The sequence below is a fragment of the Mustela lutreola genome, chromosome 6 (assembly GCF_030435805.1).
Source record: "Mustela lutreola isolate mMusLut2 chromosome 6, mMusLut2.pri, whole genome shotgun sequence".
In the NCBI taxonomy this organism is placed as follows: Eukaryota; Metazoa; Chordata; class Mammalia; order Carnivora; family Mustelidae; genus Mustela; species Mustela lutreola.
This window is the reverse complement of record NC_081295.1, coordinates 154,788,682-154,805,485: the sequence shown is the minus strand read 5'-3', so window position 1 is coordinate 154,805,485 and position 16,804 is coordinate 154,788,682. Positions and strand designations below refer to the sequence as shown.

Here is a 16,804-nt window from a genome sequence, read left to right as displayed (position 1 = left end):
GCCCCGCCCCGGCCTGCTCGCCCGCGGCGCAATCCCTCCCCTCGCACTCCGAGGGAGGAGCGCGTTTCCGCCCGCGTGCTGGAGGTGGGCACGCCGGGACGCCGGGCGCCTGCGCAGATCCGGGCTTCGGCGTCCGTCGCGGCGGGGAGGGGGCGGCGCGGGGGCCCCCGGGCGAGCGCATGGAGCGGCCGAGCGGCTCGGAGGCGGAGCCGGCCGAGGGCGAGCCGGAGGTGAAGAAGCGGCGGCTTCTGTGCGTGCAGTTTGCCTCGGTCGCGAACTGCGACCCCGCCGTGGCTCAGTGCTACCTGGCGGAGAACGACTGGGCGATGGAAGTAAGCTTCGTCGCTCGCTCTCCCTCCTCCTCGCCTCGGGCCGGGGCGCGCCCGAGTCTCACGACTGTGTGTGTTTTCCAGAGAGCGCTGAACTCCTTCTTCGAGCCGCCCGCGGAGGACGGCGCCGCCGAGAGCCCCCCTGGCACGGCGGCGGGGCCCGAGTGCTGGTGAGGGGGCGCGCGGCCGGGCGGAGGCGCGGGCCGGGCGGAGGCGCGGCGCTGGGGGCTTCCCCGACGTGCGCGGCGGGCCGGGCCGGCCGGGGCCCCTCCTCGGGCCGGTTGGGGTCGGGACGTGAGCGCTTCGGAGTGGGTGGGGGAGGCAGAGTTCTGGGCTCCGGAGCGGGAGCTTGGAGGACTCCGGCTTCCTGGGGGGGCGGAGGTCGCTCACGCACGCCCTGCCGGCGGCGGCGGCGGCACGGGGGCTCCCGCGCCGCTCGGAATCGGGACGCGTCCACCTCCCCGCGGCTCGACCGCTGCGCATCTTTCCCGGTTCGTCCGCTCCCACCCGCTTTCCTGCCCCGCAGCTTGTTACCGGGCATCCGCCTTTCGCTCTGTCCAGCGGGCGTGCTCTCTTGCTTGCGTCCCTTGTGAAGATACTTAATGATGTAGAAAAGGTTTGGGGTTTGGAGCCCACGGCCGGGAAAGATTTTTTTCTTTTTTTAAAGATTTGATTTATCTCAGAGACCGCGAGAGCGCGCCCGCCTGAGCGGTGGGAGGGGCGGCGGGAGAAACCGACGCGGCGGAGCCGAGAGCCAGGTGCGGGGACGGATCCCAGGACCGTGAGATCTTGACCTGAACCGAAGGCAGCCCCGTAACTGACTGAGCCACTCGGGCGCCCCAGAAAGAATTCTTGAGACCTCTTTGGTGCAAATAATGTGGTTTGATTAAAGCACGGGGACAGGAGGACCCCTGGGCTGTAAGAGCTGTATTGGGAGGAGTGGCCCATTACAGGCTTTCAAGTTGGGAGGGGGTTAGTCTCTCTAAGGTACTTTGGAAGCAGGGTTTCCAGGGCCTCGAGGGGGCTCGCTGTTGTTAGGAAAAGGTCACTTACTACTGTTTAGTAAAAACTCCGTCATGAGACCCTTCAGATGGACATCGGTGGGTCATATGCTTGGGGGATGATTGCCAACATGTACCTTGGGAGAGAGTGGTAGAGATGGAGGAAGTTTCCAAGGGCGTTTTTCTGTGTTGAAATAGACTCACAGGATCCTGGGTGCTGGGCTCATAAGACTTAGCGAAGTATTAACATTAAGGCAGCTGAGTCCCCAGGGGAAGGGCACTCTGCTTCAGGGACTTGTCAATGGGCTGTAGGTAGTAAGGACATTTAATTTTTCTTTCGCCTTTGTTTCCCACATTTATTACCTTTGCCTAGAACCTTTTTTTCGACTCTTTCCATGTTAAGTAGTATTTACCTTAAGGCCCAGCTTAGTCATGACTTGTCTCCAAGAAGCGTTCCCTGATCTCTCAAGTCTGGGTAGGTTTTCCCTTGTGGGTAATCTTGCAGCATCCTGCATGAGCGGCTCACAGTAACTTTGTTTATATTATAATTGCTGTTTAATGTTTTCTGTCTCCCGCTAAACTACTTTTGGCAAAGTTAGTATCTGTTTTGTACATTGTTAAGTCCCCAAAGTCTAGAACAATATTTGGCGTGTAATAAGCTCTTAATAAATATATATAAAGTTCTCCCGGATATATGGGCAGCCTGCAGAGTTAACTGTTCATAGTGAAGACACTTGTCCCTTTGATCTCTTCAGCTGCACCACCGTACAGATGTAATAAGATCATTTCTTTTGGCTCCTTTCCCTGACTAGCCTGTTATTGGGGGACTTGTACCCTCATCCACGGTGACAGAGCTCTGCCTCACCTGTTGAGGTATTTGCCTTGCTCAAGCTGGCCTGTCAGATCCTCTCTCTTGGGATTTCCAGATTGGGAGGAAGCGAGTTCAGTCTGAATCTTCCTGTGGAGCTGGAACAGTAGCGTGAACCTAGTATTTGTGGGGAAGCTGAGAATGGTGCTCTGCAGAAGGAGAATGAAGCCCAGGGAAGTTGAATCAGTGGAGTCAGATCAAGAGAAAGCCTCGGTTGCATTTTCTCCAGGATAGCCGCATTCCCATACCTGGCTCTGTGACATGTTTCTGTTGCCTTCTAAATGCCTCTATTTTGCACATAGGAGCCTGAGTTAATTTCCATCACTTAAAACCTAAATTGTAACCAGGAAAGAGATTGGAACAGAGGCTCTTGATCTCAGGGTGGTGAGTTTAAGCCCTCACTATTTTGGGTGTGGGGCCTACTTTAAAAAAAAAAAAAAAGTACGTGCTGGGAGTGCCTGGCTGGCTCAGTTGGTAGAGCATGCAACTTTTGATGGTAGAGCATGTGACCTTTGATCTTGGGGTTGTAAGTTAAGCCCCATGTTGGGTATAGAGCATATTTAAAAATAAAATCTTAAGAAAGAAAGAAAGAAAGAAAGAAAAAAAAAGACATTGAGACAGAGGAAGTGGATCCCTTGAAATAGTCCCACAGAAAAAATGTGAATCCAGCTGAGTAATGGCTAAAAGGAGGAGTTCCCTAGCTCAGAACTATAAACTGGAACGTTAGTGGCGCAATCGGTAAAGTTTGAATAAGTCTTAAAATTATATGATAATATTGTATAAGTGATAATTTTCTAATGTGCAGTAATGCTAGGTATACGTGTAAGCCTGTCCTTGTTTATAGGAGGTACATACAAAGATATTTCTGCAAACATCTCAGAATAAAAAGAGCAAAGCAGGTAAACGTTAAGGAAGTGAGATGTTAACATTTATGTGGGTGAATGGTGAAAATAATTCTTAATACTGTCTTACTGAAAGTTTGTTATCATTTCCAAATAAGAAGTTAATAAGTTAACTAGATTGATCATGGTGATCACTTTACAATGTATACAAATAGGAAATCATTATGTTGTGCACCTGGAATGAATATAATGTTATATGTCAGTTATATCTCAATAAACTTTTTAATTAAAAAGTTAAATTATTTACATTAAATGTATTAACGTTATAAGTATAAAAACCTATTTCTTAAATTTATGTGTTGTGTATAACTGCTTGTCAGTCACCTTTTAATAATGGTTTCTCCCTCCACTCAAATACCTGCCTTGGCGGGGATGGTGTGGGGTCGGTCAGGACCGTGGCCTGGGGCTTGTGCGTGTGGCCTCTCCAGCATGGTAGCAGCAGGCAGTCAGACTTCTTACGTGATCTCCTGGGAGAGAGTGGTCAAAAACGCTTGAGTGAAAGCTGCAAAGTTTCATATGACCAAGCCTCAGAAGTGCCAGGATTTCCTTTCCGCCGTATTCTGTTGGTCAAGTGAATCAGTAAAGCGCAGAGTCCGGGAGGAGAGGCGTTAGACCTCACCTTCCAGTGAGGGGACTGGTAAAGAATTCGCAGCTGTTACAGTGAGATCTTATTTCACGTGTTTCATACATTTCACGTATGATTTAAAGTGAATCCAAATTTGGAAATCTTACACTGTGTAGTCTAATTTCAGGTTATAGTTTACAAAATTTCTTTCTCCGCAAGATGAGGGCTACAAATAGAAAAAAATAATTTAAAATTAATCAGTTCAGAGATAATTTGCAGAGTTGTGTTTCATTGTGATCTTGCCAGTGTTGACCTAACAAATGAAGAGACAACTGATTCCGTTAGTTCTAAAGCCAGTACATCTGAAGGGATTCAGCAAGAAGACGGCAGCGTGTTCTCTTTCATTACCTGGAATGTTGATGGATTGGATCTAAACAGTCTGCAAGAGAGGGCTCGAGGGGTGTGTTCCTATTTAACTTTGTAAGTATTATTGCTTAGGTTCAATGGTGGCATGATTATGTGGCTTACCTATCTATAAAGAGGGCAATGGTCGAGATTATGGGTTTTGGAATCTGACCTGAGTTCCAGAAGAACGTAAAGAATAGAGAGTGATTGCCTCTGAGAGCAAGAGTCTAGATGAGGTGGGGAGGGAACACTAACTTTTGTTAAAAGGCTTCTAGTACTGTTTCACTTAAACTTTGTATATAATTACTGCTCTGAATATTAAATTACCAGAATGGTCTGTATCTGCTACGTACTAGCTGTATGACCTTCTGTAGTCCCCTGTGAACCACCGGGGTTCTCTGCAGCTCAGTGTCCTTATGGATAATTGTTTCATGAGGATTCGTAACTTGGAAGGCATCTACTGTAGTATAGGACCCTCATAGGCTCTCCATATACTGATTCCTGTTGTCAGGGATTCCAGTTCTTCTCACTTTAAAGTGTTAGGACGTATGTTTTTCTAACTGAATTTGTTCTTACGGTATTTTTAAGTAGCACAGATCTTTTGCATTTTACAGTTACCCAATATCAGTATAAACATTGAATGTTAAGGTGCCCTAGGGGGCAGTAGCTTTATGTTTCTTTTATGTTGTGGTGTTCTGCTAATCTAGGTGTCAGCAAATGAAATAGTATACTTGGTATTTATTATAAATTGATGTTTTGAATTAGGTACAGCCCAGATGTGATATTTCTGCAGGAAGTTATTCCCCCGTATTGTAGCTACCTAAAGAAGAGAGCAAGTAGTTATGAGATGATTACAGGTAACAATTTTCCTGTTACTATCTTTGTCTTTGAAAAACAGTCAATGAAAGAGATAAATCAAGGTTAGCCCATACGAGTACACACAAGAAAAAGCAGAAATAAGAAAAGTTTGAGAAAAGTAAGCCAGATACAGGATAATAGAAAAACCATAAGAGAATATATTATTCAGCTTAATATATGGGAAAAGTATTGGGAATGGATGGTTTTTCAGGAAAATATAAGTTGTCAAAATTTGAGACCTGGAGTAGTTTTTTGGTAAAATTAATTTATTAAAAATTTAAGTGTGATAATTGCATTTTGGTTATACTTTTTCAGAAAGTCTGTCTTTATTTCTTTTAATTGATTTTGGGTTTTTTTCCTAGCTTTTTACCCTGGATAGTTATTTAAAAGGCTCTTCCATCTATTTTGTTTTTACCGAGTGCATTTAATGTACCACACCCTGGCTTCATTCCATAATCATTGGCTAAATCTTGTGTTTTCTTTGACTTTCACTTTTACGTAGTACGTGACTTTAATTTTGATTTATTAATAAATTCTCAGTTGCTAAGGAGAAGGTAATCTCTTTTTCTTTGTAGGACAACTTTTCTGCATTCTCTTGGGGATTCTTTTTGACTCTTTGCTGTTTTAGATTTCTTGTTTTCTGAATACCATGCTATTCCTCCTACTTGGTTTCCTTCCTCATTTTAGTGTGTGTGTGTGTGTGTGAGTGTGTCAGGTTTTTTTGTTTGTTTTGTTTTTCCCTCCCGTTTATTGTGCTGAACATGTGGTAGGAACTTTACTGGAGGATTGTGACCTTCAGTTCTGGAAAATTCTTTCCCTTTCTCCTTTCCTCCTTCTCTGTCCCCCTCCCCCTCCCCCTCCCCCACCTGCTTGCAGATTGTCATTTTTGGAGCCACCTGCGGTCCTCCTTGGCCCTCCCTGTCTCCTCCTCTTTTCCTGGTTTCCCTCTGCTCCAGTAAACCACTTTCCACTTCTTCAGCTATTTTGTTTTCTGGAAAACAGCTGGAAGCTTTTATTCACTGCCCCTCTACTTCTATTCTTTTCTCTAGTTATGATTTTATACCTTTCTAAATTTTTTGTTCATTTACTATAGTTTTTCTGATGCTTGCAGGGTGAGAAGTGAATGCATGTTAGCTTGGCTCAGTGTCTTGGACATTTCTCAGATTTTCTTGATATCATTAACTGTTTTCGGCACTTACGTGAATTCTTTTTTATTTTTGTATTTCTTTGATACATCCAGCTACATTTTAGGAGGAGGAGGTAAACATAGGGACTCAGTTGGCTATCTTCACCTATTTTGAAGATTCAGATCCATTTAAGTATCTGTACCTATTATAAAACCTTCAGTAGGGGAACTTTGTGATAAACTACACTTTTGACTTCTCAGCCTAAATTCTTTCCCATAAACATTTGAAGGTAATGAAGAAGGATATTTCACAGCTATAATGTTGAAGAAATCGAGAGTGAAATTTAAAAGCCAAGAGATTATCCCTTTTCCAAATACAAAAATGATGAGAAACCTTTTGTGTGTGCATGTAAGTAATTTTTTAGAATTTATTTATTTATTTTTTTAACAATGAGTTATTTCTTATAGTTCCATTGTGGCGTCTTTTTCTTTTTTTTCCCTAATTGCCATTAGAGAAAATTTTATCTCTTCTACATCCTTTTAAATAGTCTTAAAGGACATTGTAAATTAAGTTTTTACACAAATACAAATTTGTAAACATATAATCCTGATCTGTTAGATACCTTCCTAAGAATACTCAAAAATCCACCAACAGTTCACATTTGCTTCCTAAAGTGATTCTCCGCCCCCAAATATATTGCATATGGTACTCTGTTATACTCTGTAAGGCTTACAAGAATCAATCAAAAGATCTTCCTCTCCTAGAGTTTACAGATTAGCAAGGGAGAGATTGTAGTATATAGTAACTAAAATAAAGGAAAGGCATAAAATGCCCCTGGAGGAGGTGTGATGATGTGCCGTGGAAGTTTAGAGATAACTTTTAGCTAGATTGCTTTTTGTTTTGTTTCTTTTAATTGAGGCATATTTGGCACAAGGGTATATCCTTTCAGATGTACAATGCAATGATCGGATATCTGTATATGTTGAAAAATGATCACCACAGTAGTCCAGTTAGCAGCTATTGCCATACACGGTCACATAATTTTTTTTCTTGTAATGAGATTAGCTAGGTTGCTTAGTGAAAGTTTCATGAGGGAATTTATATTTGAGTTGAGCCCTGAAAAATATGAAAGATGTAGGCATTAAGTAGAACTACCATGAGCAAACTTCGGCAAATTGCATATTGCGCAATGTGTGTGTATAATATAAAAATATGTGAGAAAGGACATATACAAGTATAAATGAACATCACATTTAGTTGGGTGTAGCGGGCATGAAAAGGAGTAGTGTACCAACAAGAAGTTGGTAAAATAGGTTGGATCCACATTATAGAAGGTCATGAATCCCCAGTATGAAGGAATTTGGACTTGCTTCTGCAGGCTGTTTAAATAGTTAACAGATCCTGCATTGTTAGTATCTTAATTGCAAAATGGTAAATGATTCTCAGTTATTCATTTAACTGACTTTTCTTGAGTACCTGTGTGCCAGGCTCTTGATAATAGCAGAAAGTAAAAGAGCCGTCTTCTCTTTCAAATGACTCATGACTTTGTAGGAGAGAAATAATTATGCTATGGTTCAGTGTAGGGGACTTTAAAGGTAGTCTTTCCAGTATGCTATAGGGATATTGTGGAGGGAGCCACTGATTGCCTGGGGACATTGGGGAAGGACTCGAGTGAAGGTGACATTTGAGGTAGGTCTTGCAGTATTAGTGGGTGCTTGCTAAATAGTCTTCTTCGGGAGCAGGAGTAGCATGTTGCAGCTTGACCTAGAAATATGAGCATAGTGCTGATTATATAGTGCTGCTTTGGTAAATATATACCAATCAGTTGAACAATTGGTTGATTCTGTTATCAAATTTCCTCATTGGTGGTAGTGAATTTTAACAGCTATAATTATTTATCCTGTTGCAGGCAAGTGTGTCGGGAAATGAACTTTGCCTTATGACTTCTCATTTGGAGAGCACCAGAGGGCATGCTAAGGAACGAATGAATCAGTTAAAAATGGTTTTAAAGAAAATGCAAGAGGCTCCAGAGTCAGCTACAGTTATATTTGCGGGAGATACAAATTTAAGGGATCACGAAGTGAGTGACAAAGCCAGTTTTGTGCTTGTGGGCAGATTATTGCTGTGGAAACTAATTTAGGTTTCTTTTGACCAAAACTGTTATAATGTGTAAGCAATCTTGCGGATGCAATTCAGTAAGTACTTGGCCTGTGCCGTAGGCTTGGCACTGGGGAAGTGGAAGCAGGAGGAGCTCTGACACTACTGGGGGAAAACAGAATTATTACATCTGAAACAGACAACACAAAATGGTATGTGTTGATTTAAAAGAGAGGTATAGAGAAAGCAATAGAGAGATAAGGAAAGATTTAAGGTTTTTTGCAGTATCTCGAGTTGGAAGGTGAGGAGAACAGAAAGATTTGGGTATCATAATTTTTCCTACCTCTCTTCTGAGTTTTCTTTTATCTACTTTTTTTTAAACCCCCCTTTCCTGGTACTACCATCTCCAGGACAAAGTCTCTTTCCCCTTAGTTCATTTGAGACATACTGGGATGTTTTTAGGACCTCTGTAAACTTAGATCATATTAAGTGGTAAGCTGGCCTTGCTTTTTCCCCCATCTCTGGTTGAACTCAAATCAGATTAGAAGGGAATTGAAACATTCATTTCATTGCCATGAACTCCCAAGAGTAGAGAAAGAAGTGAAATGAGAAGGAAGCCTGTTGGGACTTCCGAAGTGAAGGCGGCATCCTAAATGCTTCTTCTTTGTGATCTTGTGCTCTTGCACACAGATCATTTCTAAAAATGTCTGACTCTTGGACTGTTTGCAAATCAATGACTTCATGGTAGCTGTTTTGTGGTACCTGGTTGGCTAACCGACCTGCTTATAAAGAAAAATCCTGTTTTTCAACACATGACTGGAAAAACTCGATATCCACATGCAAAAAACAAACAAAAAAACCAGAGGTGCATTTTTGCCTTGTATCCTATATAAAAATGTATTCAGGGGCGCCTGGGTGACTTAAAGTCTTTGCCTTCAGCTCAGGTCATGATTCCAGGGTCCTGGGATTGAGCCCCACATCAGGCTTTCTGCTTAGCGGGGAGCCTGCTTCTCCCTCTCTCTCTGCCTGCCTCTCTGCCTACTTGTGATCTCTGTCTGCCAAATAAATAAATAAAATCTTTAAAAAAAATGTATTCAGAATAGATCAATGACCTGTAAGTAAGAGCTAAAACTATAAAACTCTTAGAAGAAAACAAAGGGGAAAAACTTCATGACTTAGGATTTGTCAACTTCTTGGATATGACACCAAAAGCACGACAACAAAAGAAAAGAGATGAGATGAACTTTATCACAATGAAAAACTTTTGTGCATCAGAGGATATGATCACAGAATGAAAAGGCAGCCCACGGGATGGAAAAAATATTTGTAAATCCTACAGATGACAAGTGAGTAACAATAATATAATTAATATGATATTGATGTTATATGAAGAATTTCTACAAAAAAGAAACAACCTGATTTTAAAATGAGGAAAAGACTTAAGCAGACATTTTTCCAAAGAAGATATACAGATGGCCAACAAGTACAAGAGAAGATGTTCAACATCACTAGTCATTAGAGACATGGAAATCAAAGCCATCATGAGGTATTACATCGGTTAGCATGAATATTAGCAGGATGCCAGAAAAGAATAAGTGTTGGTGAGGATTTGGATTAGAACCCTTGTGCAGTGCTGATGGGACTATCAAGTGGCATCGGTGCCATGTAAAATGATGTGATTCCTCCAAAAACAAACAGTTTCCATATGGTCCAACAGTTCCACTTTGGGTGTGTGCCCAAAACAAAAGCAGGGTCTCGAAGAGGTGTCTTCATGCCTGTGTTCAAAGCAGCAGCATTAGTCACAGTAGCTAAAACATGGTAGCGACCAAAGGGACCATTGACGGATGGATAAACAAACTGTGTTCATGCGATGGAATATCATTCAGCCTTAAACAGGAAGGAAACACTGACAACACGCTCCCGTACGGACAGACCCTGGACAGTACGCTAAATGAAATAAGCCAGTTACAAAAGGACAATTTTATGACTTCTCATGTGAGTTTCCTAAAGTAGTCAAATTTATACAGACAGAGTATAATTGTGGTTACCAGGGGCTGGGGAGGATAGAATGGGTACTTAGCATTTACTGGGTACAGTTCGAGTTTGGGAAAATGGAAAGGTTCTAGAAATGGACGGTGGTGATAGTTGCACAGTTACGTGGATGTACTGAGTGTGATAGAACTGTGCTTTTATGTTGAGCAAGTATTGCAGATTCGGTTCTAGACTACCGTAATGAAGTGCATACTATAGTAAAACAAACGAATTTTTTTAGTTTTCTGTTGCATATAAAATTATGCTCATCCTACTGGAGTCTGTTATAAAGTATTCACGGGCATTATGTCTAAAAAGCAGTATATGTACCTTAATAAAAATGCTTTATTGCTAAAAATGATAACCATCATCTGAGTTGTCAGCAAGTCATGAACTTTTTTGCTGGTAGAGGGTCTTGCCTTGATGTTGATGGCTGCTGGCTGATCAGGGTGGTGGTGCTGAAGAGTGGGAGGGCTGTAGCCATTTCCGGAAACAAGGCAATGAAGTTTGCTACAGTGATTGACTCTTGCTTTCATTACTTCTCTGTGCGGGGCAATGCCATTTGATACCATTTTACGCACAGTAGAACTTCTTTCAAAATTGGAGTCAATTCTTGCAAACCCTGTCCTGCTTTATCAATTAAGTCTACATAATATTCCAAATCCTTTGTTGTCATTTCAACAGTTTTCACCAGGAGTAGATTCCATCTCAAGAAACCACTTTCTTTGCTCATCTGTAAGAATCAACTCTTGGGGTGCCTTGGGTGGCTCAGTGGGTTAAAGCCTCTGCCTTCGGTTCAGGTGATGATTCCAGGGTCCTGGGATTGAGCCCTGCATTGGACTCTGTGCTCAGTGGGGCACCTGCTTCCCTTCCTCTCTCTCTGCCTACTTGTGATCCCTATCTGTCAAATGAATAAATCTTAAAAAAAAAAAAAAAAAAAAGAATCAACTCTTAATCATTTCAAGTTTTACCATCAGATTGTAGTTCTACTTCTAATTTTCTTGCTATTTCTACACATGTGCAGTGACTTCCTCTGCTGAAGTCCTGAACCCCTCGAAGTCATCCTTGAGGGTTGGGAGTCACCTTCCAAGCTCCTGCTAATGTGGTATTTTGACCACTTCCCATGAATCATGAATGTTCTGAATGACATCTAGTATGTTGAATCCTTTCTAGGTTTTTTAACATTTTTGCCCAGAATTATTCTTGCATCAGAAGAATCACTATAGATGGCAGCTGTATTATGAAATGTGCTTTTTAAATAGTAAGACTTGAAAGTGGAAATGACTCCTTGTTTCATGGGCTGCATAGTGGATGTTTTGTCAGCTGGCGCAAAGACAACATCTCCTTATCCATCTACACTAGCTCGTGGGTGCATTGACCAGGTGCATAGTCAGTGAGCAGCAACATTTCGAAAGGAGTTTTTTGTTTTGTTTTGTTTTGTCTTCCTGAGCAGTAGGTCTCAACAGTGGCCCTAAAATAATCAGTCATATTTTAAACAGATAAGCTGTCATCAGGCTTTGTTGTTCCACATATAGAACACGGTAGATTTAGGGGCACCTGGGTGGTTCAGTTAGGTAAGTGTCTGCCTTCAGCTCAGGTCATGATCTCAGGGTCCTGGGATTGAGCCCCGCATCAAGCTCTGTGCTCAGTGGGGAGTCTGTTTCTCTTTCAGTCTCTCTCTCTCTGTGCTCGCTCTGTCTTGCTCATTCTCTCTCTCAGATAAATCTTAAAAAAAAAAAAAGATTTAGCATCATCCTTTTTTATTATTAAGCTTTTATTTTAATTCCAGTATAGTTAACATGCAGTGTTACATGAGTTTCAGGTATAAAAGACAGTGGTTCAACAATTTCATACAGAATTAGCATCATTCTTAAGGGCCCTAGGAGAGCCCTTTCAACTTGAAAGTCAGCAGCTGCATTGGCCCCTAACAAGAGAGCCAGCCTGCCCTTTGAAGCTCTAAAGCCAGGCACTGACTTCTCTCTAGCTGGAAAGCCTTAAATGGCATCTTCCAAGAGAAGAGCTGCCTCATCTACATGGGAAACCAGTTGTTTCCTGCAGCCACCTTTGTTAACCCTGTCAGCTCCATCTTCTGGAGAACTTGCTGCGGCTTCTCCATCAGCACCTGCTGCTTTGCCTTGTACTTCGTGTTATAGGGATGGCTTCTTAAACCTCATGAACCAACCTCTCCTGGCTTCAGATTTTCCTTCTGCGGCTTCCTCACCTCTCTCAGCCTTCATAGAATTGAATTAGAGCCTGGTTCTGGATTAGGCTTTGACCTAAGGGAATGTGTGGCTGGTGTGATCCCGTATCTAGGTCCTTCTGACTCTCCATATCAACAGTAATGCTGTGTCACTATCATTCATGTGTTCACTGCAGTGATACCTTTAATTTCCTTCCAGAACTTTGCCTTTGTATTCACAATTTGGCCTATCTTGGCTTTAGATACACGTTCCTCTCTAAGCTTGATCATTTCCAGCTTTCAATTTAAAGTGGGAGACAAGTGACTCAATTTCAATATTGTGTCTTGGGTTAGGGAGACCTATGGTGGGGAGGAGAGGGGGGAAAGGCTGGTGCGTGGAGCAGTCAGAACATACATTTATTAAGTTCACTGTCACTTGGGCACAAGTACAATAGTAGCACCAAAGATCCCGATCACAGATGACTGTAATGAATACAGAAATAGTAAGAGTTTGAAATGTAAGGGTTACCGAAATGGGACACAGAGACACAAAGTGAGCAGATACTGTCGGAGCGATGGCACCAGTAGACTTGCTAAGTGTGGCGTTGTCACAGACCTCCAGCTTGTGAAAAACACAATGTCTGTGGAGTGCAGTAAGAGGAGGTATGCCTGTATTATACCACAATAAAATGGTGTTAAAATCCTGGAGTGTGAAGAGGGAGAAGGAAGATTTCATAGTAAATTTCAAATGAAACTCTGAAGGCAGTTAATCTTATTTGATCATAGAAATGCTGTACGTCTACATTTATAGACTAAAGTAGAGTAATAGTTTTGCCTACCTTTCACTTGGATTCATTTTTAAAAAATGAATAGCAATAATAGAAGCTGCGGATTTTCAGCCTTCTAAGTTTTATCTACTACCTAGAGTTAGGAATCTGTTTATGGCAGAAGAGAAGGACAAGTTCCAGACCTCTCTGGCTGTTTAGATACTTTTATATTACCTACTTACAGTACTTTTATATTACCTACCATACACCAAAATGCTTTTTATAATATATTTAATATTAATACATAATCTCGCATTGGTACATTAATTTGTGACATTCTGATTTGAAATGTTGCACTTAGACATAATACTGAAACTTTTTTCTGTTAGGAGAAAAAGGACTAAAAGTTTTCTTTTTCTTTTCAGGTCACTAAGTGTGGTGGTTTACCCAGCAACATTTTGGATGTCTGGGAGTTCTTGGGCAAACCTAAGCATTGCCAGTATACATGGGATACACAAATGAACTCTAACCTTGGAATATCTGCTGCCTGTAAGCTTCGTTTTGATCGAATATTTTTCAGGACAGCAGCCGAAAGTGGCCATATTGTTCCCCAAAGTTTGGACCTCCTTGGATTGGAAAAACTGGACTGTGGTAGATTTCCTAGTGATCACTGGGGGCTTCTGTGCAACTTAGATGTGATCTTGTGAAATGCTTTGCAAATGTAATTTCTACCTGTCTGGAAAGGTAGGTTATATGGAGGAATTAATATACTACGTCATTGTAACAGAAGAAAATACTACTGTGATTCTTACTTTGTGGAATGCATCCTCAAATTTCAGAGCTAAATATTGATGTTGATTTAAACTAAAGCGTACAGAGTATGAGACTTCTTCAGAAAGGCCGCCAAGACCATCAGAGCTTCTGATACTGCCCAGAGCTGCCAGCTGGTTCTCAAGCAGGGCCACGTTGTCTCTGGGCTAGCCTTTATATTCTGTTTTTAAAATCAGGCACCAAATAGTTTATATCTAAGTAAATCTTTAAAAATAAGACGATATTGTGCTTGGAGGATTGGATCTTCCAATTCAGATAATCTTAAGTGAAAAAGCCATGATTATGTGCATTTAAGTAGGTGGCAACTATCCTATAGCAGACTTCATTTTTGTCAGCTAACAGCACATGAGCGGTAAGCTGTAAATGAAATCTTCTGATTTGAAATGCCTTCACTATTTAAAGTTCATGTTTGTCAACATGTTGCTCTTCATTTTGCCAAAATCAGGCTTGATAATGATTAAAGTTGGTGTTATAGCTGCATTGGACTTTTTTCCTAACAGAAAATAAATGTTTAAAGAGGAATAGCCTTTTAGACTTACTTCTTATACAGTTGAATTATTTTACAGGAGAGGGATAAGGAGCACATTTCAGTGTGCTTTAAGGAAATTTTTTTCCCTCGTAAAAGGAATGTACTTTAAATAAAGAATTTTACTTGTTTATAGTTGGTTTTAGTATGCTTTTATGCCCACGATGGGATTGAAGTTTTTACCTGCTTCTTGTTTCTGGTCCACTGCTCTGACTCACTTTTGTATGGAAGAAAACAGCTTCTATGAAGCTTCTCAACCCACCAAGAACTACCAAGCATACATTGATATCCTCAGTATAAAAAAAGGAAAGCTGGGGAGAATAATTAGAATGAGAAGTGACAGAGCCTCATTTTCATCAGGGATGTCAAAATTAACAGCTAAGACACTAAAAAAAAAGACAAGCTGAATTTATATATAATCCCTTTATAGTCACAATGGAAAGGAGATTTGTATATACTTATTTAATCATTTCAAATGAGAATGCTAATATCTTAGCCTACATTATGGAGGCAATAGTTAATTTATATAGGAAAAGGATGTTTTTGGCATAAATTATTTATTCACTTGGAAGAATAATTGTTGAAAGAACATACCTTACATCATATTACAAAAAAAATTGAGCAAAAGGCTAATTATAAAAAATAGAATATATAGTACTGTGTATTAGATTAAGTGATTATTGTTTGAAAACTTTGAAAGGAGCATCATTTCTTTTTTTTTTTAAGATTTTATTTATTTATTTGACAGAGAGAGATCACAAGCAGGCAGAGAGGCAGGCAGAGAGGAGGAAGCAGGCTCCCTGCTGAGCAGAGAGCCCGATGCGGGACTCGATCCCAGGACTCTGAGATCATGACCTGAGCCGAAGGCAGCGGCTTAACCCACTGAGCCACCCAGGCGCCCCGGAGCATCATTTATTTTTTAAGATTTTATTTACTTATTTGAGAGAGAGAGATAGTGAGAGAGAGCACAAGCAGGGAGGGGAGGGAGAAGCAGGCTCCCACTAAGCAGGAAGCCTGATGCGGGGCTTGATTCCAGGACCCTAGGATTATGACCTGAGCTGAAGGCAGATGCTTAACTCATTGAGCCACCCAGGTACACCAAAAGCATCATTTCTTTTCTATGACTCAAAGCATTCAAGTGAAGTAACTTCCTGTTTACTGTTTATAATAGCAAAATCTAAGAAATCAGGTTTGGTTTTTTATTTAAGATTTTATTTGAGAGAGCAAGCTTAAGCAGTGGGAAGCGGTAGAGGGAGAAGCAGGCTCCCGACTGAGTGGGGTGCACAATTCAGGACTCAATCCCAGGACCATGACCCGAGTGGAAAGCAGATGCCGAAGTGGAAGGCAACCAACTGAGACACCCCGATGTCTAAAGAAATCAGTTTTAACTGATGTGAATGGGAACAATTAAATCACTTTTTTAAAAAGTTTACTTATTTATTTTTAAACAATCTCTACGCTCAGTGTGGAGCTTGAACTCACAATCCCAAGATCAAGAGTCGCACATTCCTCTGACAGCCTGCCAGGGGACCCACAAGTTAATTTTCTTTTTTAAGTAGGCTCCATGCCCAGCTTGGAGTTGCATGAAGGACTTGAATTCCCAGCCCTGAGATGGAGAACTGGCATGAGAGCAAGAGTGGGACACTTCATAGACGGAGCCACCCAGGCACCCTTAAACAATTCCCAATGAATGCAAGAATTAAGAACCTATTTATTAGCAATATCTTGAATTTTTTTACTTTGGCTCTCGAATTTTTCCAGAATACTAGCTCTGAGTACCTTACTTCCCTTGGGGAAATGCCAACTCAGAATCTTGTATTTATTTCAATAGACTAAACACCACCATTGCCACCGATGTCGAATATACTTGAAGCTTGCTAGACCTTGGTAATTCTGGTCTTTGTACAGTCTGTTAGACAAATGTTCCATCCAACAGCATATAAACAAGAGCAGATGAAGTAGAAGAGCTATACTAAGGAAACATACTTTTACCCTTAATAATTATAGTCTCTGACATGTAGCCAGACCTCAATAGATGCCATTAAATGCTGAAGAGAAGTGAAGGATAGTATCCTAACATTAGTGTCCTAGGGAGGCCCACTAACGTTTTTATGCAGTGCCAAAATAGATTCTAAATTTACATATGTATCAAAACAGGTATTCATTGTAATGGCACTGACTTAAAAGATGTTAAAAGTTGAACGTTCTGGGTTAAACCCATGCATATTAAAGATCTTTGGGAACAAGCCTGTTGGCTCAGTCAGATTATTGGTACAGTGAGAGGGCACTCAGGGTATTGTCAGGTGGAATGTCAGGTG

The 16,804-nt window shown here is 41.4% G+C and overlaps 1 protein-coding gene across 1 annotated transcript; it reads left to right on the top strand.

The window, feature by feature from the left end:
• Positions 1 to 113: 113 nt before the first annotated feature.
• Positions 114 to 14,621, top strand: TDP2 (tyrosyl-DNA phosphodiesterase 2). The gene is made up of 7 exons (XM_059179481.1): positions 114 to 332; positions 414 to 499; positions 3,972 to 4,145; positions 4,836 to 4,927; positions 6,345 to 6,463; positions 7,965 to 8,135; positions 13,555 to 14,621. Exons 1-7 carry the CDS (start codon positions 180 to 182, stop codon positions 13,834 to 13,836), a joined length of 1,077 nt encoding a protein of 358 aa, XP_059035464.1. The 5' UTR covers positions 114 to 179; the 3' UTR covers positions 13,837 to 14,621.
• The last annotated feature ends 2,183 nt before the right edge of the window (positions 14,622 to 16,804 follow it).

What these genes read in the sequence shown, in the direction of transcription:
- TDP2 (XM_059179481.1), top strand. Translation starts at nt 180, where the DNA reads ATGGAGCGGCCGAGCGGCTCGGAGGCGGAGCCGGCCGAGGGCGAGCCG. An exon ending in GCGGCGGGGCCCGAGTGCTG is followed by an intron (nt 500 to 3,971) that starts GTGAGGGGGCGC and finishes TGATCTTGCCAG; the next exon opens with TGTTGACCTAACAAATGAAG. An exon ending in CAAATTTAAGGGATCACGAA is followed by an intron (nt 8,136 to 13,554) that starts GTGAGTGACAAA and finishes TTTTCTTTTCAG; the next exon opens with GTCACTAAGTGTGGTGGTTT.